The 16,165-nt window shown below is 38.8% G+C and overlaps 1 protein-coding gene across 1 annotated transcript in view; it reads left to right on the top strand.

Annotated features, from left to right (window-relative positions):
* The window catches only part of LOC120861949 (probable E3 ubiquitin-protein ligase HERC6), a 52,755-nt gene extending 42,508 nt beyond the window's left edge, over positions 1–10,247 (top strand). The window contains exons 18-23 of the mRNA XM_040237880.1: positions 3,093–3,259; positions 5,396–5,462; positions 5,893–5,963; positions 7,469–7,652; positions 7,734–7,836; positions 9,118–10,247. Coding sequence (XP_040093814.1) covers positions 3,093–3,259; positions 5,396–5,462; positions 5,893–5,963; positions 7,469–7,652; positions 7,734–7,836; positions 9,118–9,341 — 816 coding nt within the window. The 3' untranslated portion in view covers positions 9,342–10,247. The remainder of the gene's footprint in view (positions 1–3,092; positions 3,260–5,395; positions 5,463–5,892; positions 5,964–7,468; positions 7,653–7,733; positions 7,837–9,117) is intronic.
* Positions 10,248–16,165: the final 5,918 nt, after the last annotated feature.

The following is a 16,165-nucleotide window of genomic DNA, read 5'->3' as shown; positions in this document are numbered from 1 at the left end:
AATATTAGAGATACCAAGGGAACATTTCATGCAAGGATAGGCACAATAAAGGACAGAAATGGTATAGACCTAACAGAAGCAGAAGATATTAAGAAGAGGTGGCAAGAAAACACAGAAGAACTATACAAAAAAGATCTTCACAACCAAGATAATCACGGTGGTGTGATCACTAACCTAGAGCCAGACATCCTGGAATGCAAAGTCAAGTGGGCCTTAGGAAGCATCACAACAAACAAAGCTAGTGGAGGTGATAGAATTCCAGCTGAGCTATTTCATCCTGAAAGATGATGCTGTGAAAGGGCTGCAGTCAATATGCCAGCAAATTTGAAAAACGCAGCAGTGGCCATGGGACTGGAAAAGGTCAGTTTTCATTCCAATCCCAAAGAAAGGCAATGCCAAAGAATGCTCAAACTACCGCACACTACACTTATTGCACATGCTAGTAAAAGTAATGCTCAAAATTCTCCAATCAGGCTTCAGCAATATGTGAACCACGAACTTCCAGATGTTCAAGCTAGTTTTAGCAAAGGCAGAGGAACCAGAGATCAAATTGCCAACATCCGCTGGATCGACAAAACAAGAGAGTTCCAGAAAAACATCTATTTCTGTTTTATTGACTATGCCAAAGCCTTTGTGTGGATCACAACAAACTTTGGAAAATTCTGAAAGAGATGGGAATACTAGACAACCTGAGCTGCCTCTTAAAAAACCTGTATGCAAGTCAGAAAGCAACAGTTAGAACTGGATATGGAATAACAAGAAAGAAAGAAACTGAAAGTGAAGTCACTCAGTCGTGTCTGACTCTTTTCGACCCCATGGACACCAGGCTCCTCTGTCCAAGGGATTTTCTAGGCAAGACCCTGGAGTGGGTTGCCATTTCCTTCTCCAGGGAACTTCCCAACCCAGGGATTGAGCCCAGGTCTCCCGAATTGTAGACAGACACTTTACCATGTGAGCCACCAGGGAAGCCAAATATTTCTTTGAGCCCCTTTTTTGGCGGGGGAGGACAAGAATACTGGAGTGGGTTGCCATTCCCTTCTCCAAGAGATCTTCCCAGCCCAGGGATTGAACCCGGGGTCTCCCACATTGTAGGCAGACGCTTTACTGTCTGAGCCACCAGGGAAGACTCTATGGAATAAAAGAATGGTTCCAAATAAGGAAAGGAGTACGTCAAGACTGTTTACTGTCACTCTGCTTATTTTACTTATATGCAGAGTATATCATGAGAAACGCTGGGCTGGGTGAAGCGCAAGCTAGAATCAAGATTGCCAGGAGAAATATCAATAACCTCAGATATGCAGATGACACCACCCTTATGGCAGAAAGTGAAGAAGAGCTAAAGAGTATCTTGATGAAAGTGAAAGAGGAGAGTGAAAAAAGTGGCTTAAAGTTCAACATTCAGAAAACTAAGATCGTGGCATCTGGTCCCATAACTTCATGGCAAATAGATGGGGAAACAGTGGAAACAGTGAGAGACTTTATTTTAGGGCGCTCGAAATTCACTGCAGATGGTGACTGCAGCCATGAAATTAAAAGACACTTGTTCCTTGGAAGGAAAGTTATGACCAACCTAGACAGTATATTATAAAGCAGACACATTACTTTGCCAACAAATGTCCGTCTAGTCAAAGCTGTGGTTTTTCCAGTGGTCATGTATGGATGTGAGAGTTGGATATAAAGAAGGCTGCGTGCTAAAGAATTGATGCTTTTAAACTGTGGTGCTGGAGAAGACTCTTGACAGTCCCTTGGACTGCAAGGAGATCCAACCATTCCATCCTAAATGAAATCAGTCCTGAATATTCATTGCAAGGACTAATACTGAAAATGAAGCTCTAATAATTTGGCCACCTGATGCGAAGAACTATCTCATTTGAAAAGACCCTGCTGCTGAGAAAGATTGAAGGCAGGAGGGGAAGGGGACAATAGAGGATGAGATGGTTGGATGGCATCACTGACTCAATGGACATGAGTTTGAATGAACTCTGGTGAACTCTGGGAGTTAGTGATGGACAGGGTGTCTTGACATGCTGCAGTCCATGGAATCGCAAAGAGACTGAGAGACTGAACTGAATATTCAACTTGCAAGTGACCAAGTGAGGATATAAATTTAAGAGTGATCCCAAAGCCCCCAGTGCTTAACCTTAAGCATTACTGAATACTATACTGCTGGGTAGAAACCAAAGAGACAAAATCCACTAGAATCAGGGACATCTTACAAATACAGGAAGTAAGACCGATTAGATTAGGTCACCTTTGGAGAGTACTTGTATTGAACTTTTAACTCATTTTCAAAATTCACATGCATTTTTAACGTTTCTCCTAGGCAATTAGACTAGGAAGAAAATAGAGCAGATAGATTGAAGCACAGATTACTATATGGGTCCCTAAAGTCAGTGATCAGCTAACAGCAAAGCTGGCACTGGAATTGAAGTCTTGGAATAGTGACCTGTCGCTTGGGCTTCAGTGACAGCCTGGCTAGATGTGGCCGGGGTTTACGTCATCCAGAACCACACAGTGCAGAGAAGAGTGAAGCCAGTTTTATCAGGACTCTTGCCTTCTTCCCTCCACAGACCTTCACAGTCAACAGCATCAGTCGCCTTCCCTGACCCGTATGCTTGCCCCTGTAAGCACACCTGTGTTGAGGGCTGCGTTGCTGAAGGGACAGGCACTCCTCTGACACACCCCCGGCATGACTGACACCCGCTGCAGGCATAGATAAAGTACACCCTTCCTTCCTGGCGTCATTTTCTGCATGAATTTGAAGACAAAGACTGTAAAGTTCAATAGTGAAAACCTTCATTTTTAAGGTTCACTGAGCATTTTTTTCATATTCCAGATATGCTATCAGTAACAACAAGCAAATTCATTTGTTTAAGATTCTAAACTGTTAAAATTTGTATTTTAACTTACAGAATTTTATATTGTATTATAACCTATATGAGAACCTCAAATTTTTATTTTCCTGAAGCTCATTTTGTTTCTAATTTCTGACTATTAGAAAAAGGAACCAAACTTTTTTTTTACTAATCTAATTATCTGTCTGGATTATTGATTATATATAATACATAAAGGATTTTTTTTTTCTTCTCTAGCCTAAATTTGAGAAGAAGATGTATTTCCTTTTTGGGATGCTATGTGGACTCTCCCTATATAATTTTAATGTTGTCTACCTCCCTTTCCCACTGGCTCTGTTTAAGAAACTTCTGGACCAGGAGCCATCATTGGAAGATTTAAAAGAACTCAGTCCTTCTTTTGGAAAGTAAGTAAATATAATTTTTTTTTAGGACTGTGTATCTAGTCAGTCTCAGTCCATCTCCGTTGTTTAGACACAAATAATGTTATACACAGACACATAGATACACACAGAAACACATAGATAAGGTCTTCAGTTTCAATAAATGTGCGTGCTCTTTAGATGAGTTTGAATTTTAGCATGACTTATAATCAAGTAAACCTTCAGAAGTGGAAAAAAGCCAAATGCTCCTCTAATTAGCAATGGCACAATAAACAGAGCTGTGGTCTAGTCTCTTGAATTTATCCAGATGGAAATGGTTGCTTTGGATAGTACATGATATTCGTAATGAGAATCATACATGCTCTATTGATTTTAAATAATCCTACTTAATCATATTTCACTTATTTCAATAAATCAGCATGTCACAAATGTTGGTTTTTAATTTTTATTGATTTATTTTTTGGCTGTGCTAGGTCTTCATTGCTGGGCTGGCTTTCTCTAGATGCAGCGCGTGGGGGCTGCTCTAGTTGTGGCACCGAGCTTCTCACTGAAGTGGCTTCTCTTGTTGCAGAGCGTGGGCTCTAGTGCATGCAGGCTTTAGTAGCTGCAGCACTTGGGTCAGTAGTTGCGGCTCCCAGGCTCTAGAGCACAGGCTCAATAGTTGTGGTGCACGGGCATAGTTGCTCTGCAACATTTGGGATCTTCCCAGATCAGAGATCGAACCTGTATCTCCTGCATTTGTAGGCAGATTCTTTACCACTGAGCCAGCAGGGAAGCCCATGAACTTTATTTTTTAAGGACTGAAAAATGCTTGTTCTAGGTTAAACGGCCACCTATGTTCTCCAAAGAAAAAACTGACAACACACGATAGACAATGAATTAATATCTTTTGTATAATATAGATATGACTATATGTATATATATAAACTCAAAAAATAGGCTCAATCTTACCAGTAGCCAAGAAAATGCAGATGAAAATGAGATATAATTTTTCTGCTTATAGATTGACAACTGTTAAAAAGTTTTTCATACAACATAGAGTTGACAACAGATGGAAGAAAAAGACTCTCTTCTCTGTACTGTTAGTGAAAGAAAACACTGGCTAGATTTATACTATACACTCTGACAGTATAGAGCAGGGTTTTCCAGCCTTGGCAGTACATACATTTGGGGCTAGATAATTCTTTGTTGTGGAATACTGACTTGGACATTGTAGAGATGCCTAGCAGCATTTGGGGCTGCTGCCCACCAGATGCCAGTACTAAGTGAAAGTCGTTCAGTCGTGTCAGACCCTTGGCAACCCCGAGGACTTTATAGTCCACGGGATTCTCCAGGCCAGAATCCTGGAGTGGGTAGCTTTTCCCTTCTCCAGGGGATCTTCCCAACCCAGGGATCGAACCCAGGTCTCCTGCTTTGCAGGTGGATTCTTTTCACCAGCTGAGCCACCAGGGAAACCCAAGAATACTGGAGTGGGTAGCCTATCCCTTCTCCAGCGGATCTTCCTGACACAGAAATCTCCTGCATTGCAGGCAGATTCTTTACCAACTGAACTATCAGGGAAGCTTGCTCAAACTCATGTTCATCGAGTTGGTAATGCCATCCAACCAGCTCATCCTCTGTCATCCCCTTCTCTTCCTGCCTTCAATCTTCCCCAGCATGAGGATCTTTTCCACTGAGTCAGTTTTTTGCATCAGAGGGCCAAAGTATTGGAGTTTCAGCTTCAGCATCAGTCCTTTCAATGACTATTCAGGACTAATTTCCTTTAGGATTGACTGGTTTGATCTTGCAGTCCAAGGGATCCCCTTTAATCATAACACTCCCTTTAATCGTGACAACCAAAGATGTCTCCAGATTTTGCCAAATGTCCCCTGGGGGACAAAATAAGGCCTGGTTCAGGGGAAGCGCTGGTCTAGGGGAAGAGGCTTCTTATAATTTCCACCGGGATTCAGCAGTGTCTACATGATAGGCAGTAATCTGACCAATCAAACTTGTAAAGGTTAACTCTAGGAAGAGGGTATGGGAAGGTGGAGAAGGAGAAATTTACATGACTTTTAATACACTTTATAAATTTTTATATTGTTCACATTTTTTCCATTGACCATTTATTTCTTTTGAAGTTGTGTAGAAATAATATATATTTTAAACCAAAATTTTCACTAGGTGTTTGCAAGGAGTTCTAAATGATGATGCTAATGACATTAAAGAAGAACTTGGCATACGTTTTTCTGTGAGTACTAATGAAAATCAGATTATAGTTTAGATTTAATGTTTTTAAAAATATTTTTTATTATAGTATCTTATATATTGGATGTGTTTTTTGAAGGGTATTATACTTCTGTACTGTAAGACTTTTCTCCCACTTGCTCCTCATTTGATGCCTTATGTTTATACACTCTCAAAGTGAAAAGATAGCAATTATTCAATCAATATGAACACTGTAAAAAATTAAATGGATGATATATGCATAAAGCAATATATAGCATATACTATGGTATGTTTTTATTTATATATATTTAGATGATTGAACTATATAAATAATTATTTAACGCCTAGTTATTTAAAGTTTTATAGGGAAGAATATACTAGCAATGATGGTCTTGTGGTTGATTATTCAGACTTTCTTTCATGTTTGGTACCTGAATATATTTTGGTTACAGATATCCTGGGACCAAAATGATGTTGATTTAATTCCAAATGGGATTTCTGTATTTGTAGACCAAAGCAACAAGTAAGTTTTGAGACCTCGCACATCTGTTTTGAATACACATAAAATGTTTATGTCACTATGCTTTATAAATATATTTCGTCTTTTGCTGTGCTCAGTCGCTCAGCTGTGTCCGACTCTTTGCGACCCCATGGACTGTAGCCCACCAGGCTCCTCTGTCCAGGGGGACTCTCCAGGCAAGAATACTGGAGTGGGTTGCCATACCTTCCTCCAGGGGAATCTTCCCAACCCAGGGACTGAATCCAGGTCTCCCGCATTTCAGGCAGATTCTTTACCGTCTGAGCTTTACAGTCTTTCCAGATGATCATTTTAGCTTCTGATCTTTTTCAAAAGATAAAAGGTTACAGGGAAAAGAAGGGATGAAAGGAGTCAAGATTAAATATTTCCTTTGCAGCACTTTTCACTGTTCATTTAACAATTATTTTTTTAGCCCCTACTCTATACTAGACCCTATTCTAGGTATCAGAGATATGGCAGTAAAAAAAGATGCAAAATCTGGAGCAGAAATTACAGTGGAGCAGAAAGTCAATAAATTATTATGTAATAGAAAGTCAGATAAGGATGAACATTCTGAAGAAAGTGAAAACCAATTAAGAAACTAGAGGGTGACAGGTAAACCACAGAAACTGGCAAATGCTGCAAATGACGGTTCCAGCTTTTTCCCCTCTCCTTTTAAGAAAGCTGGTTGTAGAACATTTACCAGCGCACCACTGGTTACAGGGCAGAGGAGGTTGATTCAGACATGATGGTCCTTGAAGGATGCTCAAAGGGTAGGAGATTAGCATGTTTTAAGGTGATACCTGGTGGAAATATCTCCAGTAGCACACCTGCTCTCAGGAAATTCATCACAAATTGGAGAAGACAATCTCTGCAGACATAATTTACACACAGTGATGTGTTGTGAGAGGGGAGAGAGAGAAGAACAGAGGACCAACCCTGAGAAAATCACGTTCATTTTGAATTCTGATGAGTGATGGAAGTTGCCAGGTGAAAAGGAAGCCCTGCCTGCTGTGGCCTAACTGTAAGGGAGACAGTGAGGCCAGTGAACTGAAGGTCAGTGCGGCCGGAGGTTCAAATGGCAATGGGAAGAGGCTGCTGAGTCAGGCAAGGGTCACATCATGGAGCCCATTGTTTTTTACCCCCTTCCCCCATGGAGACCTTTTTAATCCTGCTAAAGAGGTTTGAAATTTACCTTCAAGGCAATGAGAAGTCTTTTAAAGATTTTAAGCAGGAGAATGACATTATTCAGATTGGTGTTTTTAAAATACTGCCCTGAATGTGGTTGGGGCAACGGGAGCAAAACAAAGCCTTCATGCTTCTGCGTATTCTCCACGCTTTCTTCTTCCAGCTGACTGGATGTTTTCGTAGCCCTGTGTCATATAGCGTTGTGTGCTCTGCAGATGTAACTTATTTTTCTTTCTTAATAGAAATGATGAAAAGGCAAAGTAGAGAATAGTTTAGTCACTGGTTAAGTATATTATTGGCCTTTTTTATTTTGCTTTCTTCAGGAAAGACTATGTTTCCAAGTGTGTTGATTATGTTTTCAACACCTCTGTAAAGGCAGTTTATGAGGAATTTCAGAGAGGATTTTATAAACTTTTTGACAAAGAGATACTTAAACATTTCAAGCCTGAAGAACTAATGAGAGCAATAATTGGAAATACTGACTATGACTGGAAACAATTTGAAAAGGTAGGTAATAACTAAAGCACCCCCAAGTCTTCCAAACAAAAATTACCCCTAAAAACCAAATTTCTCTTTTTTTTTTTCAAGAATTCTATTTATGAGCAAGGATACCATGAGTCACATCCTACTATACTGATGTTTTGGAAAGCTTTCCATAATTTAACTTTGGATGAAAAGAGAAAATTCCTCTGTAAGTATTGCAGAAATAGATGAATCTATAATTACATATCTTTTAAAATATCTTATGTGAGATAAAGTCATTAATAGTGTATCACAAATGTTAGTGGCAAAGCAAGGGTTAGAATGCAGGGCCCCTACCTTCTAGACCACTATTTTTTTTCTTACTTAAGCCTGTTTTCCATTTTTTAAAAATGTTAGTAATAAAGATATTGTTATTTTACTACCTTGTCTACACTGACCCAGTTTGTGTCTTCTTTCTTTACTTTAGTTGGCTCCTAATTGAGCCTTTTATCTCACATTCCTACCTTTATTTATCTAAAGTCCTATGGAATTAGGGCAATGTCAACTGTCTCAAATACTATTAATGATTAATAGTAGCAGTGACCACTGATGATGATGATAAGAACAACATTTATATTGTGTGCTTTCTTTTTACCAGGCACTGTCCTGATCACTTTATAACAATTACTTCCCTTTATTCTAATAGCAGCCTATGAAGCAGGTACTTTTATTTTTCCCCACTTCAGATATGAGGAAAAAGAGGCTTGCAGCATTTAGTAGCTTGCCTATATTCTGACAGTTGGTTAGTGTCAGAATGAGAATTTGAACCCAGCAGACTAATTCAAAGCCCATGTTCCAGACCACTAAGACTTAAGAACCTCTCTTGGTGGACACCCTGGGTTTCCATAGGACAGACTTAATGCCTTATTCTCTTATCTTTCATCCCATTTCTTAGTTCTTCTTGAGATTCGTACACAACTTTCTTGCTATTTCTGTTGCTACTGAGGATGTTTGAGGACAACTTTTCCACAAACTTAACTACTTCTCCACAAGCCCAAACTGCCTTTCCAGTCTTCTTTCTTAGTGGGAAACTTTTGTTTCAGTCCAGGGATTCTTTGGCTGTGCATTCAGTGAGTTCACATACATCTTCTCTGGTTTCTTTCTTTCTACCTGAAGCTTCCCTGTCACCCTAACCTGGCACCTCTTGCCCCTCCTTGAGGCTCAGTGTCTTCATTACCTCTTCACATCATACTTCCTAGCTGAGCTAAACTAAACTCCTTGTATCTTGCTGTTATCTTTTCACATACGTAATTTTCCCCCAACTAGATCGTGAACTCACCAAAGACAAAGACCAAATGTCATGATTTTTCTTCACCCAACGTGGTCCCATGTAGTTCTCTTTGCACAAGGGGGACCCGATATTTTTGAATGGAGTGATTAATTTCTTCCTTTCCATTTTAAGTTTTGTTCTTTCTATGAACTATCTTAACTGAAGTTTATTTCTTTTTAGTTTTTCTTACAGGAAATGATAGACTACATGTAAAAGGCATACAGAAAACAGGAATCTGGTTTCGCTGTCCTGGGACTTTCAGTGAAAGAGATTTCCTAAGATCACTGACATGTCATAATATTCTGGAGCTCCCTAAATATTCTACAATGGAAGAAATGAAGGAAGCACTTCAAATAGCCATCAACAGCAACAAAGGATTTATCTCACACACAGTTACAGGGTGATACGGACCTCTAAGAGGCTCACATCTCAGGTCCTCTCACCCTACGATCCTCCTGTTCTTTAGTACAGAAGTACAGTTTCTTCTTTAGATCTGATTAGCACAAAGGTTGATGGATTTTAGATAGAATTAGTTGACAAATGCTGGAATAAACACTGACATGATGAGTCAAGGATAAGATTGTTAATAAACCAGCATTTCTTGTTCCTTAAATTTGCTATGAGAATGATTGCTTTTTACTGAATTATTTCCTGAATAATAATTATCATTTTAAAATATACTGAATATTAAAAGCTAAAAGATACACTAAAAAAAATTGTACATCTAATAAGTGAAAGTGAAGTCGCTCAGTCGTGTCCGACTCTTTGCGACCCCATGGGCTGTAGCCTACCAGTCTCCTCCATCCATGGGATTTTCCAGGCAACAGTACTGGAGTGGGTTGCCATTTCCTTCTCCAGGGGATCTTCCTGACCCAGGGATTGAACCTGGGTCTCCCAAATTGAAGGCAGACGCTTTACCATCTGAGCCACCAGGGAAACCTTGATAAACAGTCTACAAATATGAAGTTCAAAAAAATAAAACTGTAAATGAATTCACGTTTTGAGGCATGTGTATATATATATATATATATATATATTTGTTTGTTTGTTTTTTCTTATTCTGAAATGTCTCCAGAGTTTTGATTATAGCCAACCAATCTTTTTGAAAAATCTAAATGTTAATTTACTGAATAATGGCTTGTATTCAGTGCTGTGTTCTAAGAATCACTCTAAACGAAAATAACATTATTTTAGTTAAAGGCTGAGCCCAACCAGGAACTCCTGTCTAATTACAGTTGGAAAAAAATGAAGAACATGAAATATGTTTCAGCATCATAGCTATAGAATGAATTAAAGGAGACCTATAAGCATGTTGGAAATGAATTTTGTGAGCCACTTCTATCTCATATTAAGTTTAAAACTGTAAGCTATTCTATAACTGCCTATGGTCATCCCAAACCATACACAAAAGCCTTGTATCAGTGGTGCTGTGGGAAAGGAAACTATGGGGTAACGTCCACACTAGGTGCTGATGTGGAAGGAGGTCTGAAATCTGAGGACACACAGACCAGACAGATTTCACCAAAAACCCTAGATTGTAAGGTAGTTAGTAGAAACGTAAGCCCCCAGCAAATTCTCATAGTTATTTTGGATATATCTGGTTTCTACAATAAATGGAATGAAGGCCTAGATGTATACTATTGGAATTTTAAGGGGAAAAGTACATCTTAGAGATCCTTAGTTCAGTTCAGTCGCTTAGTCATGTCTGTCTCTTTGTGACCCCATGGACTGCAGCACACCAGGCTTCCCTGTCTATCACCAACTCCTGGAGCTTGATCAAACTCATGTCCATCAAGTCAGTGATGCCATCCAACCACCTCATCCTCTGTCGTCGCCTTCTCCTCTTGCCTTCAACTTTCCCAGCATCAGGGTCTTTTCTAGTGAGTCAGTTTTTCACATCAGGTGGAGTTTCATCTTCAGCATCAGTCCTTCCAGTGAATATTCAGGACTGATTTCCTTTAAGATTGACTGGTTTGATTTCCTTACAGTCCAGGGGGCTCTCAAGAGTTCTCCAACACCACAGTTCAAAAGCATCAATTCTTTGGCGCTCAGCTTTCTTTATGGTCCAACTCTCACATCCATACATGACCACTGGAAAAAACATAGCTTTGACTAGATGGACTTTTGTCAGCAAAGTAATGTCTCTGCTTTTTAATACACTGTCTAGGTAGGTCATAGCTTTTCTTCCAAGTAGCAAGTGATTTAATTTCATGGCTGCAGTCACCATCTGCAGTGATTTTGAAGCCTCCCAAAACAAAGTCTGTCATTGTTTCCATTGTTTCCCCATCCATTTCTCATGAAGTGATGGGACTGGGTGCTATGATCTTAGTTTTCTGAATGTTGAGCTTTAAGCCACCTTTTTCACTCTCCTCTTTCACTTTCATCAAGAGGCTCTTTAGTTCTTCTTTGCTTTCTGCTGTAAAGGTGGTGTCATCTGCGTATCTGAGGTTATTGTTATTTCTTCCAGCAATCTTGATTCCAGCTTGTGCTTCATCCAGCCCAGCATTTCACATGATGTACTCTGCATATAAGTTAAATAAGCAGGGTGACAGTATACAGCCTTGATGTACTATTTCCCAATTTGGAACCAGTCCGTTGTTCCATGTCTGGTTCTAACTGTTGTTTCTTGACCTGCATCCAGATTTCTCAGGAGGCAGGTCAGGTGGTCTGGTATTCCCATCTCTTTAAGAATTTTCCACAGTTTGTTGTGATCCACACAGTCAAAGGCTTTGGCGTAGTCAATAAAGCAGATGTCTTTCTGGAACTCTCTTGCTTTTTCGATGATCCAATGGATATTGGCAATTTGATCTCCGGTTCCTCTGCCTTTTCTAAATCCAGCTTGAACATCTGGAAATTCTTGGTTCACGTTTTGTTGAAGCTCTGCTTGGGGAATTTTGAGCATTACTCTGCTAGCATGTGAGATGAGAGCAATTGTGCTGTAGTTTGAATATTCTTTGGCGTTGCCTTTCTTTGGGATTGAAATGAAAACTGACCTTTTCCAGTCCTGTGGCCACTGCTGAGTTTTCCACATTTGCTGGCATATTGAGTGCAGCCCTTTCACAGCATCATCTTTTAGGATTTAAAATAGCTCAGCTGGAATTTCACCACCTCCACTAGCTTTGTTCGTAGTGATGCTTCCTAAGGCTCACTTGACTTCACATTCCAGGATGTCTGGGTCTATGTGAGTGATCACACCATCATGGTTATCTGGGTCATTAAGATCTTTTTTGTGTAGTTCTTCTATGTATTCTTGCCAGCTCTTAATAGCTTCTGCTTATGTTAAGTAAGTAAAGTTGCTCAGTCGTGTCCGACTCTTTGCGACCCCATGGACTGTAGCCCACCAGGCTCCTCCGTCCATGGGATTCTCCACGCAAGAATACTGGATTGGGTTGCCATTTCCTTCTCCAGGGGATCTTCCTGACCCAGGGATCGAACCCAGGCCTCCCACATTGCAGGCAGACGCTTTAACCTGGAATCTGCTTATGTTAGATCCGTAAAATTTGTGTCCTTTCTTGTACCCATCTTTGCATGAAATGTTCCCTTGGTATCTCTAATTTTCTTGAAGATATCTCTAGTCTTTCCCATTCTATTGATTTCCTCTATTTCTTTGCATTGATCACTGAGGAAGGCTTTATTATCTCTCCTTGCTATTCTTTGGAACTCTGCATTCAAATGTGTATCTTTCCTTTTCTCCTGTGCCTTTTGCTTCTCTTCTTTTCTCAGATATTTATAAAGCCTTCTCAGACAACCATTCTGCCTTTTTGCATTTCTTTTTCTTGGGAATAATCTTGATCACTGCCTCCTGTACAATGACAAACTACTTCAGTATTCTTGCCTTGAGAACCCCATGAACAGTATGAAAAGGCAAAAAGATATGACACTGAAAGATGAACTCTCCATGTTGGTAGGTACCCAATATGCTACCAGAGAAGAATGGAGCAATAATTCCAGAAAGAATGAAGAGATGGAAAAGGGCATTTTCAAAGTGAAAACAATGCCCTTTGTGAATGTGACTGGTAAAAGAAGTAAATTATGATGCTGTAAAAAACAATATTGCATAGGAACCTGGAATGTTAGGTCCACGAATCAAGGTAAATTGGAAGTGGTCAAACAGGAGATGGCAAAAGTGAACATCAACATTTTAGGAATCAGTGAACTAAAATGTATTCTAATGGATGAATTTAATTCAGATGACCATTATATCTGTTACTGTGGGCAAGAATCCCTTAGAAGAAATGGAGTAGCTGTCACAGTCAACCAAAGAGTCCAAAATGCATTACTTGGATGCAATCTCAAAAATGACAGAATGATCTCTGTTCATTTCCAAGGCAAAACATTCAGTATCACAAGTAATCCAAGTCTATGCCCCAACCACTAATGCTGAAAAATTCTATGTAGGTTCTATGAAGACCTAAACGAGCTTGTAGAACTAACAGCAAAAAGAGATATGCTTTTCATCACAGGGGACTGGAATACAAAAGTAGGAAGTCAAGAGATACCCAGAGTAACAGGCAAATTTGGCCTTGGAGTACAAAATGAAGCAGGGCAAAGGCTAACAGAGTTTTGCCAAGAGAGCGCACCGGTCATAGCAAACACCATCTTCCAACAACACAAGAGACAACTTTACACATGGACATCACAATATTGAATTCAGATTGATTATATTCTTTGCAGCCAAAGATGGAGAAGCTACATACAGTAAGCAAAAACAAGACTGGGAGCTGACTGTGGCTCAGATCATGAAATCCTTATTGCCAAATTTAAATTTAAATTGAAGAAAGTAGGGAAAACCACTAGACCATCCAGGTATGACCTAAATCAAATCCCTTACGATTATACAGTGGAAGTGAGAAATAGACTTAAGAGACTAGATCTGATAGACAGAGTGCCTGAAGAACTATGGACAGAGGTTCTGTGACATGGTACAGAAGAGATCCTTAAACACCTGACTTTTGGATTTTGTTATTCAGGCCTTTCAACTCCAACATTACTTTGTCTATGCAAATGTGTGAGCTGTACTAAACATTTTAAGAACAGATAGTACCAGTTCTTTATATATTCTTTCAGAAAATAAAGGAAGAGGGAACACTTCCCAATTAATTCTCTTCTGCCAGCATTATTCTAATACCAAAACCAGATAAAGACATTACAGGAAAAGAAATCTACATGTATCTCTCATATGATCACAGATTAAAAAATCTTTTACAGAGTTTAAACACACAAAACACTCAGTAAAATATAATGTCTGTGACCAACTTGGACTTAGTTCAGAAATTCATTTGAAAATCCATTATTTTCACCATATTAGACAAAAATCGTGTAATTACCTCAGTAGAGTTAGAAAAAAGTTGACATAATTCAGTACTCACTCATGCAAGATGAGTACTCTTGGCAAACTAGGAACTTACTCAACCTGATTACTTCATACTTAATGGTGAAAGAAATGCTTTCCTACTAAAATTGAGAAGTTCAAGATGTCTCTCATCACTTCTATTCAACATTATACTAGATGTAATAGTCCATACATCAGGCCAAACTTTAAAAAAAGGCCATAATGATTGGAAAGGAAAGAGTAAAGCTATCTTATTTATCAATTACATAGTTATCTGTAGGATATTCAAAGGCATCCACACAAAAAAATCTACTAGAACTATTTATTAAGTAAATATAGAAAGGTGTCATGGTTCAAGGCAATATATAAAAATCAAATACATTTATATATACTCACGGGCTTCCCTTGTGGCTCAGCTGGTAAAGAATCAGCCTCCAATGTGGGAGACCTGGGTTCAGTTCCTGGGTTGGGGAGATCCCCTGGAGAAGGGAAAGGCTACCCACTTCAGCATTCTGGCCTGGAGAATTCCATGGACTGCATAGTCCACGGGGTTGCAAAGAGTCCGACACGACTATGCAACTTGTATTTCACATATATACTCACAATCAAACACTGAAATTTTTTAAAGTACAACTTGTAATATCAAAAAGTAAATACATAAGGATAAATTTAACAAAATATGTTTGACTGCTCACCAAAAACTTGAAAATATTGCTGCAACAGTTTAAGAAGCTTTAAGTTAATGGCGAGAGATGCTCATGGACCAAAGAATCAATATTATCATAAGGTCAGTTCTTCCTAAACTGATCTAATTTAGAGTAATTGCTAAATCCTTGCAGTCTGTTTTGTAGAAATTGGTAAGGTGAATCTAAAATATTTATGGAAATGCAAAGAACCTAAAATAGACAAAACAACTGAAGAAGGACAATGGTCAAACACTTAGGTGAACTGATTTTGAGTCAATTAGCATCTACAGTAATTAACACAGTGTGGTACTGGAGTAAAAAACCAAAATACACAATGGAACACGATAAAAAGTCCGGAGATAAGTCCAATCACATATAGTCAACAGTTTCGACAGAGACTCTGAGGCAATTCAATGAGTCAAGGCAAATTGGAACAGGTGGAAATGGATAAGAAAAAAAAAATGAACCTCTTCCCTTATTTCACACCATAAAAAATAATTCATTTGAAATATAACAAAGACCTAAAGCTGTAAAACTTCTAGAAGATAATGTATGAGAAAATCTTTGTTATTTTTGGGTTAGGCAAAGATTTTTTAACACCAAAAAAAAAGCAGGAATAATGTTGGTAAGAGAAAAAGAATGGATAAAGAAAAAATGAATAAATTGCATCAAAATTAAAACTTTAGCTCTTCAGATGACATTTTTCATGTAATTTTATTTTTAGTTTTATCATAACTTGCCTCTTTTTATTGAAGTATAGTTGATGTACAGTATTAGTTAAAATGACATTTTTAATCAAATTAAAAGGCAAGGACAGACTGGTAGAAAATATTTCAAAACATATATCTTGTAAATAACTTTATATGTAACATAGAGGACTCATACATTAAAAAAAAAAAAAACCTTAGATGATAAGCAATGGAATCAGTAAATAGGCAAAAGATGCAAACAGACACTTCACCAAAGAGGAGACAGAGATCAGCACTAGTAAGCACTTGAAAAAATTCCCATCATTAATCATTGTTGTTTAGTTGCTCAGTCCTGTCCAACTCTTTTGTGACCCCATGGACTCTAACCCACCAGGCTCCTCTGTCCATGGGATTTCCCAGCTAAGAATATTGGAGTGGACTGCAATTTCCTTCTCCTGGGGATCTTCCCAATCAAGGGATCAAGCTGGTGGCTCCTGCAATGGCAGCCGGCTTCTCTACCA

Source organism: Oryx dammah, unplaced genomic scaffold, assembly GCF_014754425.2.
Source record: "Oryx dammah isolate SB20612 unplaced genomic scaffold, SCBI_Odam_1.1 HiC_scaffold_3, whole genome shotgun sequence".
NCBI classification, from domain to species: Eukaryota; Metazoa; Chordata; class Mammalia; order Artiodactyla; family Bovidae; genus Oryx; species Oryx dammah.
The sequence above is the reverse complement of the archived record's forward strand: the minus strand, read 5'-3'. Positions and strand labels throughout refer to the sequence as shown.